Source organism: Diachasmimorpha longicaudata, chromosome 7, assembly GCF_034640455.1.
Source record: "Diachasmimorpha longicaudata isolate KC_UGA_2023 chromosome 7, iyDiaLong2, whole genome shotgun sequence".
NCBI lineage: Eukaryota > Metazoa > Arthropoda > Insecta > Hymenoptera > Braconidae > Diachasmimorpha > Diachasmimorpha longicaudata.
Window position 1 is genome coordinate 7,485,017 of NC_087231.1, and position 20,468 is coordinate 7,505,484.

Consider the following 20,468-nt stretch of genomic DNA (forward strand, 5'->3'; position numbering starts at 1 on the left):
CTGTAAGTGTACTTTCTCGAGTTTTGACGAAACAAAAAGACCGGATGAAAAGAGAAGAATTAACATAATTGCAAATGTCATTTTGGAGGATTATGTAATAGTTTTGATATCAGCCTTTGGGATCATTAGATATTAATTTAAACTCGAGTAGAAATCGTGGTAATTCGAGAGTTGAGTTTCCCAATTATTTTGGAATTCACCATAATTGAATTTTTCGAGCTCACCGAAGGGAATATCACAGGAAATTGAATATTGCATAGACACAGTTGGAAATATAAAATTAATATTCCATTTTATTTTTATAGTTCGATGAATGATGGTAGACTTTTTTAACATTTACATTTTTTTTCTCAACGATATATTAATTTGGCAAAAATGTAACATGATATTTTCATGATATGAATGTAATGCGATAGTTCGTGAGCTCCACTGGCCTCATTCACAGCATTTTGAGATATATTTATCAAGCCACAGGCTCCTGATTTTCATCATCGAATGAGCAACGAATAACAAGGCATTGTTGTTGCTACTGTCACCATACATTTATCCCCGAAGTCAAAATGCAAACGAGTGTTTGTGAATGACAATAGATATATCTACAGTGGTCTCTAGGACAGGACTTTTTCAGTCGGCGGTCGAGTGCAGTACTCGGGCGGGAGTATAGCGTTAGAAAGGGTGGGATTGGGCGAAACAATGCCAAGAGACGGGGCGACAGCCGGTTTAATTAAACGCATCGTCAGCTCTGTATGGCAACAGTCTATGGTCTACGACAATGTGTGGAAATACGTCGAGTGCAACAACGCACAATGTGATGTCACACGAGAGCGCATTTTATTATACTCAATGTGTACATATGACTGTAGCGCAATAAGAGTAGATGAAAAATAATGTGAACGAATGCAAGTCCGGAACAAAGGGGAACACATAAATGAAATGTCAAGAGCTCTTCATGAATCCCCCGATGCTTCATTAAAGATGTATATTAGGGAGTTTCATAACGGAAAAGGGGTGGTATGAAGTGATCGGTCTATCTTTTACTTCCGAAAAAAATACTGATTCAAGTCGACGTCGGTTTGAGTCGACCTGCGCCGAAACGATTTTTCGACTTGATTCGAGCCGATTTGGGGCTGTCGGGCTCCGTCAACGGGAAGAAACTTTTATGTAGGGGATCTTGATGTTCGGGGGGAGAAGCTTTACTAGATTATTGATGTACACCCTCCCCCCTACCTCTGATATATAAGGCTTCGGAAAGGGATCTCATCGACAATGTACACCGAGCATTTGGCAGCAAATCAACCTGAACCGAAACGAAGTTACTCTGAATCAAGTAAATGTTGACCAGAATCAGAACCAACAATTAGACATTCAGAAATGTCACAATATTCCAGCCTTTTCGACTTGATATTGATATCTCGACTTCAGACAAAGAATTATTCCTAGGAACCCTGGAAAATTCGGGACAACCCTTAACGATAAAGTACGACCCCGTTTCCAGAACATCAGCTCAAAATTACCACCAAAAATACATCACCACCCCACCTACCCTCCACCAAGTCAAATGAGTAAACGCATTAGACTTGTCCCTCAATTTATCCGGCGAAAAACCAACAAAACTTTAAAAAAACAAACACCCCAGTGGAACAACACAAAACAAAATAAATATGAAAATAGCATTCACCGTGGAAAGAAAACACGGAAAGGGTTAGTCCACTCAGGCCACTGAAAATGGAAAGCTCCCCCGAAAAGCCCATTCCGCAGTGAAAATATTTCAGAAAGAATGAGGGCAAAAGAAAGAAGCCAAAAATAAAATAAGTTGTTCATCTTTTCCCCCTCCCTTTCACCTTTTTTTTGCCATTCGGTATTTTGAAGCGGGTGTACAAAGTCCCACCTTTTACAGTGCCCCTCCTCCGGCTGTTGGACTTGGTGAAATTTATTCGTCTGCACAGCCCCTTAAATCACAGTGTTCACCCCCCTTTTTTCCCCAACTCCCCCTACCCCTCAACAGCCACTACTCTTCACCTCGACCACCTTGGACCCACCGAACTCTCTAGCGCGGGAACAGCAGTGCATATTTTATTTTCGAAGCCGGCCGCATTGACAATTTGCAGCGGCGTTATGGAAATGCGACGTCACGTAGGTTCCTCTAGTGGTGGAATACGAAGCTGCTAGTGTGGTGGAGATGGGAGAGAAAAAAAAAAAAAGATGAGAGAGCAAGAGAGGAGGGTAGTTGGAACTGCCAGACTACGAGGGATAAAGTTTTGTCCTGGAAAATAGTCCCGCAATGGACGCCATTGTCGTCTGCACTCGCATGTATATATGATTTGACGAACAGTGACTTTTTTTATTCACCATCCACGCGATCGTGTCGGTGAGGGGATGGTGGGAGCGGGAGGGAGGGAGGGGAGCGACACATCCGGCTTCAGGCTTTGATGAGTTGTGTAGATTTACGGGGCGAGTTTTTTTTATGCACTATTTACAGCTACGAAAACTCTTGGTGAAGAAATCAATTTTCCGGTGTATGACTTTATTCACCTCCCCCGCCCTCCCCCTTCTACCCCCCAACCCTTTTGTACTCACAAAATAACTCATGAATAACGGGGACTGTAAATCGCGAGTGTCTCTCGGGGTTAAATTGTCGCGAAAGTTTGAAGAAAATTGTTGAAACTTAAATAGCTAAAACAAAGGGAAAAGAAAACGGAAAAATGGAGGTGCTGGGGGTTTATGTTCGAAAAGGTGACTCTCTTGAGATTGTCTACAACCGTTGTGACGGAATGTTATAAAATTAATGGAGGCTTTGTAGTTTTTAAGGGTTGTGAGAATATTCAACAGTGGGAGGGTGATTTTTAATGAATTAAATCCTTTACATCCGCGGGGGAATAACTAGATTGAGGGGATAGTGTTGATTGATAGTAGTCGATGAAGAGAAATATGAGTTAATGAGATTTGACTGATTAAGCTGATGTGGTGAAATTTTTTGGGAATTCTGGGATTTTAGGAGAGACCTTCTGACGAATATTTTCCACAATGGATATAATTACGGGAGAAGGTACGACAGGAATAACAAGATTAGTGTAGAAAAGCAACAACTAGAGCATCAAACACACCAATCCCCTTAGTGCAACTTTTGTCCGCTCCCTATGGTACTGAAACTACTTACCGCTGAATGAAAGGATCATCCGATACCCACAGGTACCGCTCATTGGTATCGAAAAAAATTGTTGATTAAATGTGAACAGTAAACAAATTTAACTTGAGATAAAATGTTGAACACTAGGCATTGGAATGAACCCATAGATTTTATTTCAATGCACGTTCATTTAATCCGAATGAACCATTTCTCTGCATACAACATGTCTGGGTGGAAATCAGAGTCGTAAAATATCTCTCGGGAAATGGAACATATGAAATACCGAATTTTGATGGAATAAAATTTTAAGCCAATACACGAAAGACTATACAGCAAATGGGAGAAATTTTTATGACCTTTTTTCCTTCATTTCCCGAGAAACAGGCTGGATATAGGTGTGAGGAATAAAAAAGGGAAAAGGCAAAAGCTTTCAAGCGAGGTCATAAATCGAAGAGCGGAAGAACGTAGAGCTCCCGACCAGTAACGGCAGAGACTTGTGGTTTAAGCTTTCTTTCCTCTGTCTCTCTCTCCATCCATTTTAAAAGAATGTTTTTTACCCCTGGAATTGCGTCGCGAAATTGCAGTAATGTTTTGTTTGCGAATCAACAAACTCACACCAAAGCACCTGGCGCACCTCAGAATATCGTAATTAATAGATCACGTCTATCACGAAAATGATGAAAATTCAAAATTCATGTCATTATTTTTTACGGCCATTTGGCTTTCAATGGATTTATTGTAATTAAAAATTCATAAATCCCTACCATATTATTTTGCCGCTGAAAATTCGGATTTGTATAGGATTATCAGTAGAATTACCCACTCCATCATTTTACCCGTTCAATTGAATTCAATGTCTCGATCCATTTTGACCCATCGCTCCCACTCACCGTACCCCACTGATCGTCGTATCGTGGTGAGGTGCGTGCGTTGCAAGCTCCCTTACGATGCATTAATCCCCGGACAGATCCCCACGTCACCCACCCCCGAACAATTGCGAAAGTTCGTGCGGCAAACAGTTAAGAAAATTTTTTTTTTTCCAAAACTGCGTCGCTAAATTACAGTCATGTTTTATTCGTGAGTCAACAAACCTTCAGCAAAACACTCAAGGCACTTGGCCCAGTTTTTCTAAATAGTCGACTTTTTGGTGCACAATTTTGCAAATAGTACGCTATAATGTATGACATCTATATTGCCGGTAATGAAAATTCAAGATCTCCGTTATTATTTTTAATTTTATAGAGTGACGTTTAGATGTTTCATCACGACGCAAATACGCTGGAAGTGTTGCCGTAAACATCAAGTACCGCGGCGGGAAGTTTTATATATGGCATAAAACCGGAATATGGAAATATAGTAAGAGGAGAGAAGGTATAAAGGGCGCAGGGTATTCGCTCCGTCGCGCCTCATTATTTGCAACGCAGACAAGCTTTCCATAAAAATATGCTGGCCAAGCGTGCGCTCCGTTGGTTAGAATGCTGTTATAATTTTATGTATCGCGCAGACGAATTCATAACTTTTCGTAATTATTTGTAATTCTACGGCTGGGTCATTCGGTTCAAAGAAGTACAGATGAAAGCCGGTATTTTCCGTCGCAATCGTGACCCTTTGAGATGTTCCCAGTATTTAAGAACATTGTGAAAGCTCTTTAAAGAAAATTATTTTGTCGGCCGTTTACCAGTAAGACCTACACACGGAGAAAAAAATTATTTAAAAATTACTCGCCTGTTCGGTAATCTGCCAGTCACAACAGTAATCATTAAAAATAACGGAATAGTTACTAATTTTTTCGATGAACAGTAATTTCGCTGTTCAGTAATTTTTACCGAATATTATTTTGACTGACAGATTACGGAACTCGTCGAAATCGAGATGTCAAATGACGATCACATTCACTTCGTTTTCTCCGCCAAAAATTTAAAAATCTGTGACATAGGAAACAATAAGTGAAGAGGTCGATCTACGCGATGGCATTTTATCGCAATGTATTTCCATAAACCGCTTCTCTCCTTCCCCGATTCCCGTATAAACTTCACGTACCCGGAGACACATATTACCGCAGATTCCAACATAACTCCAACTGTGTATATACATTGACCAAACGTCCAGAGTACTTTACAGAGCGCTTATGCAGACTTGGCTTCTCATATATAAATTCAAACGTTTATTTCCATTACCACGAATTCTCCTGCTACAGTTTGTCTCTCAGCTCCCCCGAGAATACAGTGAATTCTTTTGCGGGACGAGGGCGCACCACTTTAGGTGTCTATGGAGAAAACGAATCAGCGCAGCCCCAGGGGACACCTTTCTCTCATCTCCGCCTTATCTTTTACGCTCATCCGGTAGCGTCAAAGGAGCCGATGGAAATCGCCACAGCGGATCGATTATAACACCTTTCACAGTCGGGGTAAAAATAAAATTCCCGAGAAACAAGCAATCGTATTTACAATAGAATAGCGAAAAAAAAACCTGGAAAATGGCGGCCACTAGTGCCAATATTAAGCAAACAAAATTCAGAATCGAATGGAAGGTGAATGAATCTCGATACTAAAACTCCATTAACCCCGTTTCCATTTTCTCCAACCACGAGCTATATCCGACGTCGAAAATGGCACCTCGCAAATTCTCCATTTCATTTTCGATCTAAACGTGTTCACATATCCGCACGTACTCTATTTATGATCGTATTTTTCTGCTACACCACGAAAGTCATATTCTCAATGTCTCTTTTTTCTACGGGTGAATGAACGAAAAAAGAGTTTTAAAAAATGGTTGAAAAAATGAACGGAAAAATACGATGAAAATTCACCCGTTAGAGACGTTGTATTGATACTAGAGTAAGGTCGGGGTAAAAAAATACCACCGTCAGGAGAAATATCCGAATTTTCATCTTCATTTATCAAATACTTCGGAAATTTTTATCAAGGGATATTTATGTTAAAATGGCAGAGTTTCACTAGTGGAAATTCAAATTTTACTGGTTATGAAATCAATGGAAAATTAATTTAATTTCAATGATTTTAATCAGTGGGGAAATTCGGGTTCTCTCATTTCATTTTCAATGTAAAAGTCTCGTATAGTCTAACATTTACACGTATCCTGACCTCTCAACATCATTAAAAATTTATCCCTATGTTGAAAATAAAGTCAAGGAACACAGTGACTTTCAATGCAATTTCCAGCGAATAAATTGTTCGCGTTTTAATTTAAAGTTCCAGCGAATGGGAAACATTCCCGTCTTTCTATTTAATTTTCAATCTAAATCTGTTCACATAACCGTGCGTCCTTTATTTACCATCGTTTTTCTCTGTTCACCACGAAAGTCATATTCTAAATGTCTCGTTTTGCCACAGCCGAATGAACAAAAAAGGGGTTAAAACGAATGTTTAAAAAAAATGAACTGAAAAATACGATGAAAACATACCCGTTGGAGAGGTTGTATTGACACTAGTGTGTAAGCTCTGGAAAAAAAAGCAACAAAGAGCAAGAAAAATATCGGCACTTTGTTTTTACGGGAGAACGTACGGGAAAAAGTTTGGGGTGAGCGGTTGTGTCATCTGTCTTTCTTCCTTATACCTTTCATCTCGTCTCGTTTGTATTCGCCTAGCAACTCTTCTTTATGTATACATTAAAACGAATCCATACATTCCCATTCTTTTAAAACATTCACACTCACGCTTTCATTCACATGTGCAAAAATCATATAACGTATACGGGTGAATTTGAAATAATGCACACGCAGGGTCTCATCTCACAGACATCGCATAAATATGCAACCGTACATATATGTACTTGTAAATCTTCGTGATTTCAGCCGGCACACGTTACGTAAACGGAAAATATTTTCTCTTATTCCCGATATTTCTGATATGATTTTTTTTCATCTCTGATATTGTTGTTTTTACGATTCAGAAAATAACTGTGTGAACGCGAATAGTTCAATTTTACGGTATTCATAAGATTCTGCGAGTATCACTCGTCGCATGGAGAATGTGTACACTGGTAGAAAAAAAAAATAAATTTTATGGGCAGTTTAGTTGCAATTTTTAAACCACACTGGGAAAGATCTAGAGGGGAAAAATGATAAAGTTCGAGATGCGGTGGAATTGTAAAGTTTAATAGCGAGAAGAGGAGAATTCCTTGACTCAGGCGCAGCGTTACTGAAAATAAATATATTCACCGTCTAATTTTTTTATTAATTGGTCTGCAATTTGGCGAATTGTATGCAAGGAAATACCGTGATATTTCGATGACATAAAAAATCAGTTGAACATGACGTTTGATGGACTGTTGGGATTAGTGAGTATGTTGTATGGAGGGAAGTGCGCACAGGGGGATAGAGGGAAATTTCATGGACAGTTTAGCAGCAATTTTTGATAGATATATGGAGAGAGGAAAAAATTCTATTTGAATGTTGAGCATCGAAATGGTGGATTTTTTAGAGGATTTTTGACGATATTAAACATTTAATTTAACCTGTCTTTAAATTTTTTTTATTCATCTTTTATTCCTACTACCTTCCCACGTAGGAGATGAGCACTGGGCCAGTATCGGCCAGTATTGGCCGATACTGGCCCAGTGTCGGCCAATACTGGCCGAGCCTCGGCCCACTGTTGGCCGTTCGTCATCTCCTACCAGGGTTTGTGGCTTTATAGGCGCCCCATTTCGTGAGTTATGTCGCTCCTCCTCGTCACTCCATTGTTTTCCCCTTCTAAGTTTAATTAATTTTTATTAACTCCTGTTAACCTGAAATCCATAGTCTTCTCTGATTTTAGCATCAGTTTCGCATTTTTAATGACGAAATTTTAAGCAGTTTTAGGTGAACTATCACTACCGCGGAATTTGTTCACATAATGATAAACAAAATAGTCGATCAATAACTAAGAAAAAACCTGTATAAACACACCCTTTATTATCAATATTTTCCATCAGATTTTTTCATCGGTCGTATTGTTATTCTCGTTATGGACAAAGAATAATTTCAACACAGCGTTTGTCAGATTCACATGATTCTGTGAGTATACATCTCCCCAGCGTAAGGGGTTAAAAAAAAATATAAGGGGGAAGGGCCTTTGGTAGTCTTCATGGTCTCGTGGGTTCTCCCCTGCTTCTCCGGTCGTGTATACAGTATCAAACGTCCGCTTTTGCCTCGGTTTCAAGCGATTCCCTATACATATCCCCATTTCATATCATCCCCTAAACGATATTCACCTGGATTCAGAGCGATACATAGCACTCGCGACCGACTTTTATGTTACATTCGTTATAGATGAGTGTACACAGCATTTTTTCACGAGTTTTTCAGTTCGAATTGAGTTGCTCCACAATTGTAATGACTCTTTTGTTCTTTGTGAACGTGTCAATACATGGTATCGGGTGTGTCGACAAGTTCATTGAAATTATATTTGCCTCAACGAAAATAATTAGAATTTTGTATGGAATGTTTTGTTCATTCATGTCGACATGGGAAACAAAACATACAAAGTCATCTTCATTTTGTGATTAAATAATTCTAAATTAATTTGGTCATTTGTTTATGAGCAGCAATTTTAACGAATATTTTTTTCCATCATATTTACAAGTCTCAAAAATCAAAATAAATCTCGAGAAATTTTACCTGACTCCCAGGCATGTGCTAAGACATAATTGTATCAAGTTTATTGGCAACTCATTGAAATTGTTTCCTTCAAGAAAAAGGATCAGAAGTTTCGGGGAAAGGTTTTATGCGGTCGTGGGGATTATGAAAGGGGGTTAACTGATACAACTGATATTCACCAACAATTGTAGGTTTTCATCAATTTCGTAGTGAGATATGCGGATAGGATATGTTGGTGTGTATATAGGTGAACATATTATGAGTCCATAAATTTGTTACGGCCGGTCGTCACTCGACCCACACATTGAATTATGAGTATCCGTATACCAGCACTATATATGCATGAATGTGGCAGCGTACGAGTTAGTACCCCAGAAATTCGAGGAATATACTGTCGATCGCACCGATTTTCACGTCCGGTGACATCAACTATTGATAAGCAACCGGAGGATCAACTCCGCGGGCTTTTTTTATTTCTCGGTTTCGCAATATGCTCTTGTATTGCGTCGAGAATGATGACATTTCTGCACTCCACCATGTACCTTCTACTCCCGTATTGTGGTGACTTAGGGGCAGATCATTGTTGGATTGCACTCTCGAGAAGAATTCGAAATTTCGAGATTTCATTTTCAGAAGAGGAAAGGTGATTGCGACTCGTCAATGCACCATTAAATATTAAAAATATTCAAAGCTTTAGAATGAATTTTCCTGGAAGCCTCAGTAACCGCATTACAATTTACGCGTCTCATGAAATTCTGGGGATTTTCAGACGAAACGTCGCTTAGAGTAAATCTCCACGTAAAAGAAATTGGACCAGTATTACTCCTCAAACACATGCAGTTCAACACGACTCATCTTTTCTCTCACCTAATCCAATTCTGATGCCCTCAATTTGTCCAGAAATTTCCATCCAAATTTTGGTACACAATGTATATTCACACTATTTGAATTTCAATGTCTGTTAATCCCATTAAGCTCATCAACACAAAACTGAATCTCATAACTATTTAAACTTTTTTACTCATCGTTTTCAGGGAACATTCCACGTACCGCTATAGTTGAAAGTTATTCACTGATGGTGACAACGAGCTATCTATTTATTGGAGGATAAAGTTCTACGGCAGCTTGCGATTCATCAACTTCGCCGTGTTTGGTATTCATTAGAATGTGTCCGAGAGCAAAGTTTTAATCATTGAGTTGTGTATTGTGTGGTCAGACAAAAATAAATATCATATGGTTTTCATTTGAAAAGTTATATTTCTGCTGAAATGTTCTCTATCTCATGTATTTGCGATGGCCCGAGATTTTTTCCGCACGCGTTAAAGGACCAAATGTTTGATCTTTTCCAATAAAATTTCAGAAGCCTGAAATTTCCAAATCGAACATTCCCTAATTTATAGTCAAAGTGAACTGAGAATTTCAATTAAATTATTAAAAACTTTAGTAATTAGTTCCTCGAAGTGTTAATCAGTGTATTCTTAATGCGATAATGAGTCCCTTTCATTTATTTCATATCTACATTCATATCGTAGTCGAAATTTCTGGAACCATTTTTGAAGATTTACAATTGAATGAAGTCATCACTGAGTACGGTAAATTTCGCTTGATTTTAAATATTCATTTCTCGTTCGCTGATTCAACGATAAAGTGATGGAGAGGTAAAGGATCAACTTTGGAATGAATTCACGTGAAAAAATGTGATCGCAATTTTGGCCCTTCGTACAGAGCACATACATATATATATAATCCCACCAAACGGCAGCTTTTGTACCTCACTCTCCCTTCATACCCTTTCTGCACCTTCTTTCATCCACTTTTTATGATTCTTTCTACCCTCTGACTGTGCGTAGCGTCAGCACGAGAATTTAACCACGCTCGTACTCATCTTTTTTCCTTTTAATTTTCTTCTCTGCATGTAAGCCATTCTCATTCAATTTTTTATTCCTTCCTCTATTTTAATGCCCCATTGTCCACACTTCTGTTCTCTCAGTTTAATTGTATTATATCGGTGGATTAATCATGGAGGTTGAAAATGGAGCGATACAGAAATCATTGTCTCACCAATCACTGCTGATAAATACGCTGCATTATGAAATTTCAATGAAAAATGAGAGAGAAATAACGCGAGAAATGCGTGTCAGTCACCGCAAAATGCATAATAAACCATAATGCTTTAGACTGCCATATTGGTATCGGCTTATCGAGGGAGAACACGGTGAAGTCTTCACGATAACATTATTTTACAAATACAGCCAAAAAATATGAAACAAAATGGACGCTGTCACGAAAAAGTTGAAATTTTGTTGACAGTCGACGATGCATTTTGAAGAGAGACTGACGTTGAATGAATTTCAAGATAGAAAAATCATCAAATGTTCAATTTCAATTCCTCTTAATTGAACAGTGATGATATTAACTGAGACAAAAATTGCGACAAAAATTTCTAACCGTTCAACAGCTCATAGATCTCCTCATCCAGCACTTCACGAGCTTTTCTCCCTCCTCTCTCTTGTTTCCCCATTCTTTTTCTCAATTTATTATCTGCGTACGGTTCTCCTCCTTGAGAACTCGTTTCGTTATGTTAATTAACTCCGTTCTCGCCCAGCAACTTTCCTGAAGCTCGGTGTTTGTTACTGTAGCCTTATTTATTTCCCTTTAAATTCTCAAGTGGCAAGTCAGCATTATTATTCCATCGCCGCGAGAGACCTCTTGAGCTTGAATCCAGCGCATAAAAATAAATTTCATTTGAGAACAGAAAGAAGAGTGAGTTGTATAATCATAGAATTCACTGTGCAATTTTTTTAACGCTCTGGAAAGGAGAAGGAATGTCATTCTTTTCATGCGATCGTGATTTTTCATGTTCCTTTCTGAGTAATAGACGTATTAGGCGGCAGTAACTATTCCTCTACTCAGTCACGAGTGAATCTATATATTCGTTGCACCACACGCCAGACAACGTCACCATGAATGGTGTCACGTTCAGATAAATTCAAATGGATTTTTCGTAAAATACGATTTTACGTGGTAGATTTCTGTGGTACCGTCAATGTCTCTCGTATGCGCGGGCTTCGCTAGTTTGTCGGGTATTTCATATGACATATTGATGGATCATGCGAAGACGAATGTTGCGCAGGGGAAAAAAATCAGAAATTCTAAAAAATACATTCACTAGTGAACACCTCAATGTTTCATTTTCCACGATAATTGGAAAATTATTGTTGAGGGGCAGCACCGCCAAGGGGGCTCCAAATAATTCAGAATCTAAATAAAACCTTAATCGAAGGGAAACAACATGAAGCTACAATTTTCCACTTCCCTGAAATTTTCAATCAATCAGGAATGTGAAAAGGTGGTTAATTATTGAAAATGTAATTTAATTACATGGGCTAAAAATTAACAATTGAATTTCATAAGCAGAAGTATGAAATTTAATTGTGAAACACCAGTTTTTCTTTTTAGCAATGAAAATCCAAAAATTTCTCACTGCACTTGAATTTAAATCAACGACAAAAGCAAAAATCCACTGACCTGAATATATCTGATTTATATTTATGTTAACGGAATAATTGAACTGAAATTTACAATTCCTCGGATCTGCCCTCCCCTGGGCCCGGCAGAGTTGAGTATTCAATAACATAAAATACATTCCAAATAAACCAACTGCGGTTATTTGTCTCTAGCTATTGATAATTTCCCTTTAGCTCTGCATTTGTTTCTCTAACCAAATAACTGTCAAATATTATCCTGTAGAGTAACTACATCAACCACCGCACTTTGCTTGACCAGATCCGATTACCGAAAATAATCCGTCGAATGCCGCTCGGCCTCGAAAATTAGCCAACTAGTTTCCTCATGTTTTCCAGTGCATCAACGAACGCGATAATTATTCCGCAAAAATCCCTCGCGATGGGCGCTTGGGATTTGAATCTCCCAAACTTCTCCCTCTCGTTGCTACGCAACAAAATAATCGGGAAATATTCGATAATTTTGGAGGCACCGTGTTATCAGTGAACATCTCAGTAAAAAAAAAATCCAAAAGCTTTACAATGGACTGTCAACAGTGTGCGAATGAGTGGTCATTGGAGGAGAAAGGCAGGGGGTGGCTCATAGGGTTTCCGCTCATTGAGTAAATAACCAATAATTATCGGCGTGCGTTGAGGCAAAAAAACCCTCGGCCTATTGATTATGCCACTCAACTTCCCAAAAGACTTCTGGATGTAAACAAAAAATGTTGACGAAAACAGACAGATTGATCTCACCGTAGCCGACACAAAAGGTAAATTGGTGTTGTGTTGAAAAATATTTTATAATTTTTTTTTCCAGTTAATACTCCTCGCGGATCGCCAATAATTTCATATTGATGAGTAGCAATTGATTAAAAAATATCCTGTTAATTTTTCTTATCAAAAAAATTCTGCGTTATTGCACTGGCTCTTTCCTATACTTTCGGCGATGACTTATACCTAAATGTACACCGATTTACTTCGTCCGACGATACGCTTTACCAACTAATACTGTAAGCTTTCCGAAACAAGAAAAAACTTTACTCTCCTCAGGTTACCATACCTACGGTCCGTCCCAGCATCTTTTCCAACTCGCGCTCTTTATTATGTTCAAACTTGTGAAATTCTCATTCTATACCTCATTCTCTCTTTTCTCAGCGAAATACGTTAGTTTGTGTCTCCATTGAAATTTCAAAATTTAGTAGTTTGCCGAGTTTAGGACACTGCTGTGCACGGCTGTGTTTTCTAGAGGTGGGTCGCATGCTCTGAGAATATTTTAATCAAACTTTTAAAGGACGAAAGGACTTGCCAACCAGCGTTGCTTAAAGAATAGTTTTTTTTTTTTCAAATGGAATAGTCAAATTAATGAGTTGGCAGACACAATATGCGGAGACTTTGTGTCTTTTGTCAGTCATTGCTGGAGGCCATTGCTTTCGATGATTGTTCGAAATATTTCGGGAATACCGAAATCGTCGATAGACGAAAATTGTGAATGACAATGGGAGTTATTGAGGTTTTAGACAACTCCTCAGATTCAATAAATTCAAGTTCAGCCATGAATTTTAAAATTTTAATCAAACTTCTGAAGAAGGAGAAGACTTTCTGAGCAGACCTGGTTATACCTTATTACTGAGTCACGAGACATAATAGGAGTGGATTATTCTACTTTTGCCAATCAATACAAGACAATTTCTAAATTAATTTTTTTGCTTCGAGCTGATGGGTGACGTTCTAAAGTGCTCGATGGTACTTGATAATTTTTCATTATTAAATACTATTTTAATATTTATATGAGACTGAAACTTAAAAATTTGAGCAACGGTTTTTTACGCAATTGAATCGGATGTTCAATAAGTTCGAGGTCACCAGAGAATTGAAAATTCACCGTTTGGCATGAAATACTTGATTTTGTGAAATTTCCAAGATGAATAACCGATTCCATGAATGATTTGATCCTCCATTGAATGCAAATTCACCCCATTGGGAATGCAAATATCGCTATTATTTACACGAAGAGAAATATTGAATAAAAACTACGTGTCATCGAGGTAATTCCGGACCGAAATGTGGTTAAGGAAAATTTCATGATAAATCGGGAATATGCCATGGGTATGCGGATTGAAATCTCCGATCTTTGCCGAGGAGTTGATCCACGACTGGAATGTAGTTTTCTCCACATAATTCCTGGATATACCCAGAATAATGAATTGAAAGATGGAATTGAAGTGGATTTGCCCTCTTCCCCACCGAAAAATACATAAATAATATGACAGTGGCATTCAATCTTGAATATTGTCCCTTGCTTGTATCGTTATTCAAAGTTTTCGGAGCACGAATGGAAGCCCGAGAGTAATTTGGCAGGTTGGGGAGTACATTGTTACCGGTCCAGCACTGGAAGCGCGAATAGACGAAAAAAAAGTAATAGAGAGTGAGAAGGGACGATACAGAGAGGAATCACGAACGAAAAGTGATTGGAATTATTCGGACGAGAGTGGAGTTTTGGGGGTACGAAGCTAATTCGAACGGCCGAGAAAACACGTGTCTCGGTATAACCAGGGTAGATAGAACGGCTAACTCGCAATCAGTGAACCAACCCCCCATCACCCGTCTCTTTTCAACGAACCGGAGAGACGGTATTCCGTACTTTCAACTGTATGGTATAGTTTTATATCCCCTAACTATACTCTGTTCTACCTCACTCTCAGTGCTTTTCCACGCTTGACGCTTGCAATCAACCATCGGAAAATTTAACTTTTCACATGTGCATCACATGAAACAGACATTAAAAGTAATATCATGTCCTCACCAAATTTTAGTATCATTTCAGTTGGAAAACTCGCTCATCGGGTTTTACGCTTCATTTCACGGCGATTGTCAAATTTTTTTTTTCCATCGTAGTGCATGCAATAATTGACATAAATATTGATGTTGAATCATTGGAGTGGAGAGTGATTGTTCAAGTGTTCATACTGACCTGCAGTCATTAAGACAATTTTGATGAATACTGCGAGCCCCCGCATTGTTGCTTTTCAATTGGCATCAAGCGAAGGAGAAAAACAAATGCAGAAATTTTTTTAATGTCTTATTACGATAATTTATAGTCACTGATTACTTAATTTTTTTGCTCATTTGATTCTCAAATTTGATTGTTGAGGTAACTTTGGGAATGAGTGGAATGAAAACACCGATCTTGGAGTTCAACTGTGCCGATGAAGTTGAATTTCAAAGGGTGGAAGCTGCGCGGGCGAAGTCTCGCCACCAACTGGCTTGCGCGCCCTCGCGTTTCCACCGCCACTGGATAAAGCACACCCTCTCTCTCTGGCCGCGCTCACTCACTGAGTGAACGAATAACATTCAACCCCCATTTTAACACCGCAGATTCACCCTCTCTGGTGTATCTATTTACAAACAAATGTGGCATTTATTCGAAATTAAGGGGGCAGGGGGTAGGTATCGATGATTTTGTCGTTAGAAATTTTGTGGATTTTTCAATTTATCAGCTTTCTTCAAGAAAATGGGGAGATCAAGAGGAAATGCGGTATCAAAGACAACATGTGTATTCATGAATGAGCGCCTCGTTGACTTGGCACAACCAATAGCGGAAAACCATTGCAACGGTTTACCTTATCGTGCGGTACGCGCTGGGAATGATTTGAATGTTTTATTTTTCAAAATGTCAGTCTTCGAAAAAGTAAATGTTTTTAATGGAAATTCTGGAGAGTCAGTCTTCACAAAAATACTCGATTGGTTACTGTAATTAATAGAATACGTTATTGAAGTCTCGTTCCAACAATTTATAGAAAGCAATTTGGGAATAAATGTTTTTCCACAAACTCACATATCCCAGTTTATCTATTCCCAACAGATTTAATGAGAAAATCCTGGGAAACTCCAAAGGTCAGCTCACTGAACGTGAGTCAACCACATGATAGAGAAATCCAGGGAAAATATGAAGCGAACATTCATGCTGGATTTTTTTTCATTTATATGAGTAGTCAAAGCATTGGGTATTAAAAACCCTTTAAAATTTCAGACCTTAACTCCTGCAATTTTTATTGAAATGTTTTTTAAATTAAATAATTAAATTAAATTAAATTAAAATAATTAAATAAATGTTCTTCACATCAAATTTCAATTAATCGACGAAGACATTACGGGATTCCTTTTTTATTTCTATTTAATGGCATTGGAAACTACCGCCACGTGAATGATGGACACGTACAGAAATTTTTTCATTTATCTCCAAAATTTCCTCTGTAATTTTCCAACACTAAGTATAGATGAAGAATAACTGGGAATATCTGTCTCTCACACTTTCTTTTATCGAATATTATAATTTTTCTCCTTAAGCAACTCCATTTCTCCTCTCGTAGTTCCCGGAAAACTCGTTATCCCCGGCGAAAAGTTTTCCGCCTGGATTTTCATTCTCTCTCGTTTCGACTCGCATCGAGCATTGGACGATGCTGAAAGTCAATTTCTCAACAAACATCCAATGATGTTTTTCTGGTTCAAAAGCAATCATTATTCCGGATTAAACAAACTCTACGATAGAAGGGGAGAGTCTGTTGTTGCCTCGTTCACCGAGATAATTCAGCAGAAGAGACTGGGAGGAGGAGGAGGAGGACGAGGAGAGGTATATCGAGGCTTCCTAGAGGAGTCCCTGGTCGGCTCAAGTCGGAAACTTTCTTGGCAACGTCGGATTGTTAGAGCTACCGCACGTATCCTAAAGTTCTGGCTTTCTTTGACCTTAGCAACATGTAAAGCTCCTCGAAGGAAGAGTCCTCCTCGATAATTGATAGACGGGATGTTGCTGTGATCTCTCCCATTCTATTCCTCGGGGAACAGAAAAAAAATTCCCAAAATCGCTAACAAAGTGAATTCAATATCACCTTTGAAATTATAAAATCAATGATAAATCATTCATTATAAATTATTTCATCTGCTGTGGGGATACAAGAGAGGTCGTCAACCACAAATTACATGGCATATAATTAAAATTACGACGTGAAAAGCGAAGAACTGCAAAAATAAAACTTTGACAGATAATTTAACTTTAACAGATTAAAAGATAATAACATTCTGAAAATACAATTAAACTTAACTATTATCTAAATTGTGCTGTAATTTTATTTCACTATGAAATAAAAATTTAGTCATTCGCTTGGGAGTAAAATGCAGTTCTCATATAAATTAAACGTGAAAATTGAATTATCTTTTATAGGAGTCTCACTTTATTTGGAAAGCGGAAGCAGCTTCATGAAATACACTTTCAAAGTTTGTTCGTTGTATCTCCCCCGAGCGGCGCACAACATTTACTCCTCACCTCTCACGAGCGCGCCAAGTTGAGTGGCATGATTAGATACAAACTACCTTGCTATCGCTCAACATTCACGTAACCACATTAGTGTTGATATTCCGTTGCACCGTTGATATGAAATTAATTTCAAATACATTAACACGATTGTTCGGAAGACTTGATGTGTACATATCCACATCACAAATCTCGTTTGACTGGTGGATCGCTGGGGGGAAGAAAGTACAGGGGTAGCGCAGGGTAGGATCTCAGATTGGGAGATGATTTGATGATTTTTTTTTATTCTGGGGGAAGAAAACGAAATTTGTGGTGGAGGGATGCGATGCACCGTGCGGTAATACCTCCACCGATAATTTACCGGTGGACAGCTGGAGGGAGACGAGCGTTTTGGGGACAGGTTACTGGCAGTAGAAAGGGTCACTGCTAGTAAGACCCCGGGTATTATTGAAAGGCGCCGGTAGGTGATCCAGCAGAAATCAGATTTTTTAAATTTCCAAAGAAACGATTTGCTGAGGAACTATTTTACCATTTTTTTGGCTGACATTAGGTATTACCTGGAGTTTAGTCTGAATTTAACAAGAAGAAAAATGACTTTCCACTTATGGGAATGTTTTATCAATTTTTAGTGATTGTGAGCATTAAAAGGAATAAAATCATCAGTGTTTTCCGCGGAGAAAAATTCTAAGACAAATTTTACCGCAAATATTAAAAAATAATCCACTGGCTGTGAAAATTTTTAGTCTTCTCAGTGTGATACCATTCTTTAGCGAGAGATTTTCTGTAAGTTTTCTTTTTCGAATTATATCCGGGTAGCGCCGGCGATGGGCTTCAAAGTTTCCAATTGGATTCCCACGCAAAGTTCGTTCGGAAATAGATACTCTAAAGAAACAGGGTTTACAAAATAATTCGAGGAGAGAACGTTTCTCCTGAAAATAATACAAATGAAAATGTGTACCTCATGTTAAAACGGACAATCCTCACCCAATTGCAACAATTCCTTAATTCTTAAAAACAATTCATATCATTTTATTATTCACCATTACAGCGTCGAAGAGAGCTACAAAAAACGATGACTCCACGGATGTGATTGTTACCATTGATTTCAATTCTGGCAACTTGAAATTGTCCACGTGCGATGCGTACTAACAAACATGTCGCGGAATACTTTCACTACGATCGCCTAAATACAAAACTGGGCCACATTACGGCAATAGTGGTGTACATTGTAATCGCATGTGCATGGAAGAAGCAATTTAAAGTATCCAATTCAGACAGCATTACAGGGGGGCGGGGGGGGGGCGACTCCTTCAGGAAATATCGAATGTATTATTATAAAATTTATTCAATGAAATTGAGACCTCAAAACGAATGACCTTGAGAGATACTTTCGACCACCGCTGTAGTTCGTTCTGTAATAAGATCGACTTTCCATGCTGCATTAATAAATCATGATAGCAACCTGCACTCCGGGGTATTAATTCATCATCTTCTGCATTATTTGATGGTGGGCGATGAAGAATATCTTCATCTCCACCATCTCCCTTCATTTCAACAGGAGAATGATGCAGTGAAAAATCCGCTTATGCGAATGGTGGACTTGTTACGAAATTATTTTATGAAGAGTTTGTTAACCGTGAAATGAATAGAATGTAATCAGAAAGTTTTCATAATTGGCAGAGAAAAATTTCCACTTGTTTCTGTAGTGGTTCTTTGCGCTATGAGGATCTAACAGATACTAGTGGACATACCAGTTTGAAAAATTAAAATTTTCCATTCCCCAAGAGTTCAAATGTCACCTGACGTTTTTCAATATTTACGACAACAATTCCCATTACATTGGGCGGACGTTCAGTTTCATTCGGTAATTTCTACTCACATCTCCAAAGCAATTTCCATTACACATTTTTCGCCCCATTGACAGTCCTCACCTGCAAATGAAATAAACCACAGATGACCGTGGTCGTCGGATAAGAAACCCGATGAAAAAATTAAAATGGACTCGGACATATTTTCATGATATTGTTGGCACCTCTTCTCTTTTGAATGATCCGGAACCATTAGGCTGCATTGTAATTCCATATCGAGTTGCGGCAATTTCACGATAAATAAACCCCTGACTGGAAAGTGGCAATGTAATGAGCTCGTTCCCGCCGAGACACCGGTACACTCTGGCCATGTTCAAGGGCAACCGGTTAACTCGCCGGTCTCTCGAACAATAAGACACCGCCCTGGCCCCTGGCTACAATGAACATTCTCCACTAAAATTGACAGAAAAAAATTAATTGTTCGATTCAATTAATACATTTATACGATCACGATAAAAATAGTAAAACGCCCGGAGAGTAAAATTGGGCAATGGCCAATGAGAATAACGATACTCATAGTGTGTCCCAGGTGGGCACATGATAAATTGATAATCGTCAGTGCCCCTGATATTTCGTAAACCCAAAATACTTTGCCCTGAAAAGAGAGCCCTCAACCAACGCATATCACTGATCTCGGAATTAATCTGTTACAAATGACATACATTTGCCTATTGACACTAACAAAATTTCAGTTAAAAATATTTTTAAATGTCCCCCTGGGGCATACGTATGGTACAGCTGTACGTGACGCAACAGGCGATCCATACACCACGCCCCAGATTTTTGGGTGGAGCCATTTGGATCAGACACCTGATCCACTTTTCTTTTTTTCATACAACTTTTGGTAACGTAACATCTCGCCCAGCATAACTCGTTTTGCTCATTGCTTACATCACAGCTAATTATTTGGCCTCTCATTAAAATGTTATTATCTCTGTTTGCACTATTGAATATGAAAATTTACCTGACATTATCGAAGGGCACAGGCCAATCATTCGAGAAACTAACATCCTTGAATGGCTTCACTGCTGATGAGGCCTTGTGTACAATGTACTACGCGCAA

The 20,468-nt window shown here is 38.6% G+C and overlaps 2 protein-coding genes across 3 annotated transcripts in view; one reads left to right on the forward strand and one right to left on the reverse strand.

The window, feature by feature from the left end:
* Window positions 1-15,502, reverse strand: part of LOC135164320 (nephrin-like) — a 52,486-nt gene extending 36,984 nt beyond the window's left edge. For both annotated transcript variants that reach the window (XM_064124557.1, XM_064124559.1), the window contains exon 1: window positions 15,201-15,502. In XM_064124557.1, the coding sequence (XP_063980627.1) occupies window positions 15,201-15,246 (46 nt within the window). In that variant the 5' untranslated portion in view covers window positions 15,247-15,502. The remainder of the gene's footprint in view (window positions 1-15,200) is intronic.
* Window positions 8,940-9,961, forward strand: LOC135164476 (uncharacterized). Its single transcript, XM_064124869.1, has 4 exons — window positions 8,940-8,958; window positions 9,054-9,366; window positions 9,493-9,643; window positions 9,758-9,961. The coding sequence occupies exons 1-3, from the start codon at window positions 8,940-8,942 to the stop codon at window positions 9,506-9,508; spliced, it is 348 nt and encodes a 115-aa protein (XP_063980939.1). The 3' UTR covers window positions 9,509-9,643; window positions 9,758-9,961.
* Window positions 15,503-20,468: the final 4,966 nt, after the last annotated feature.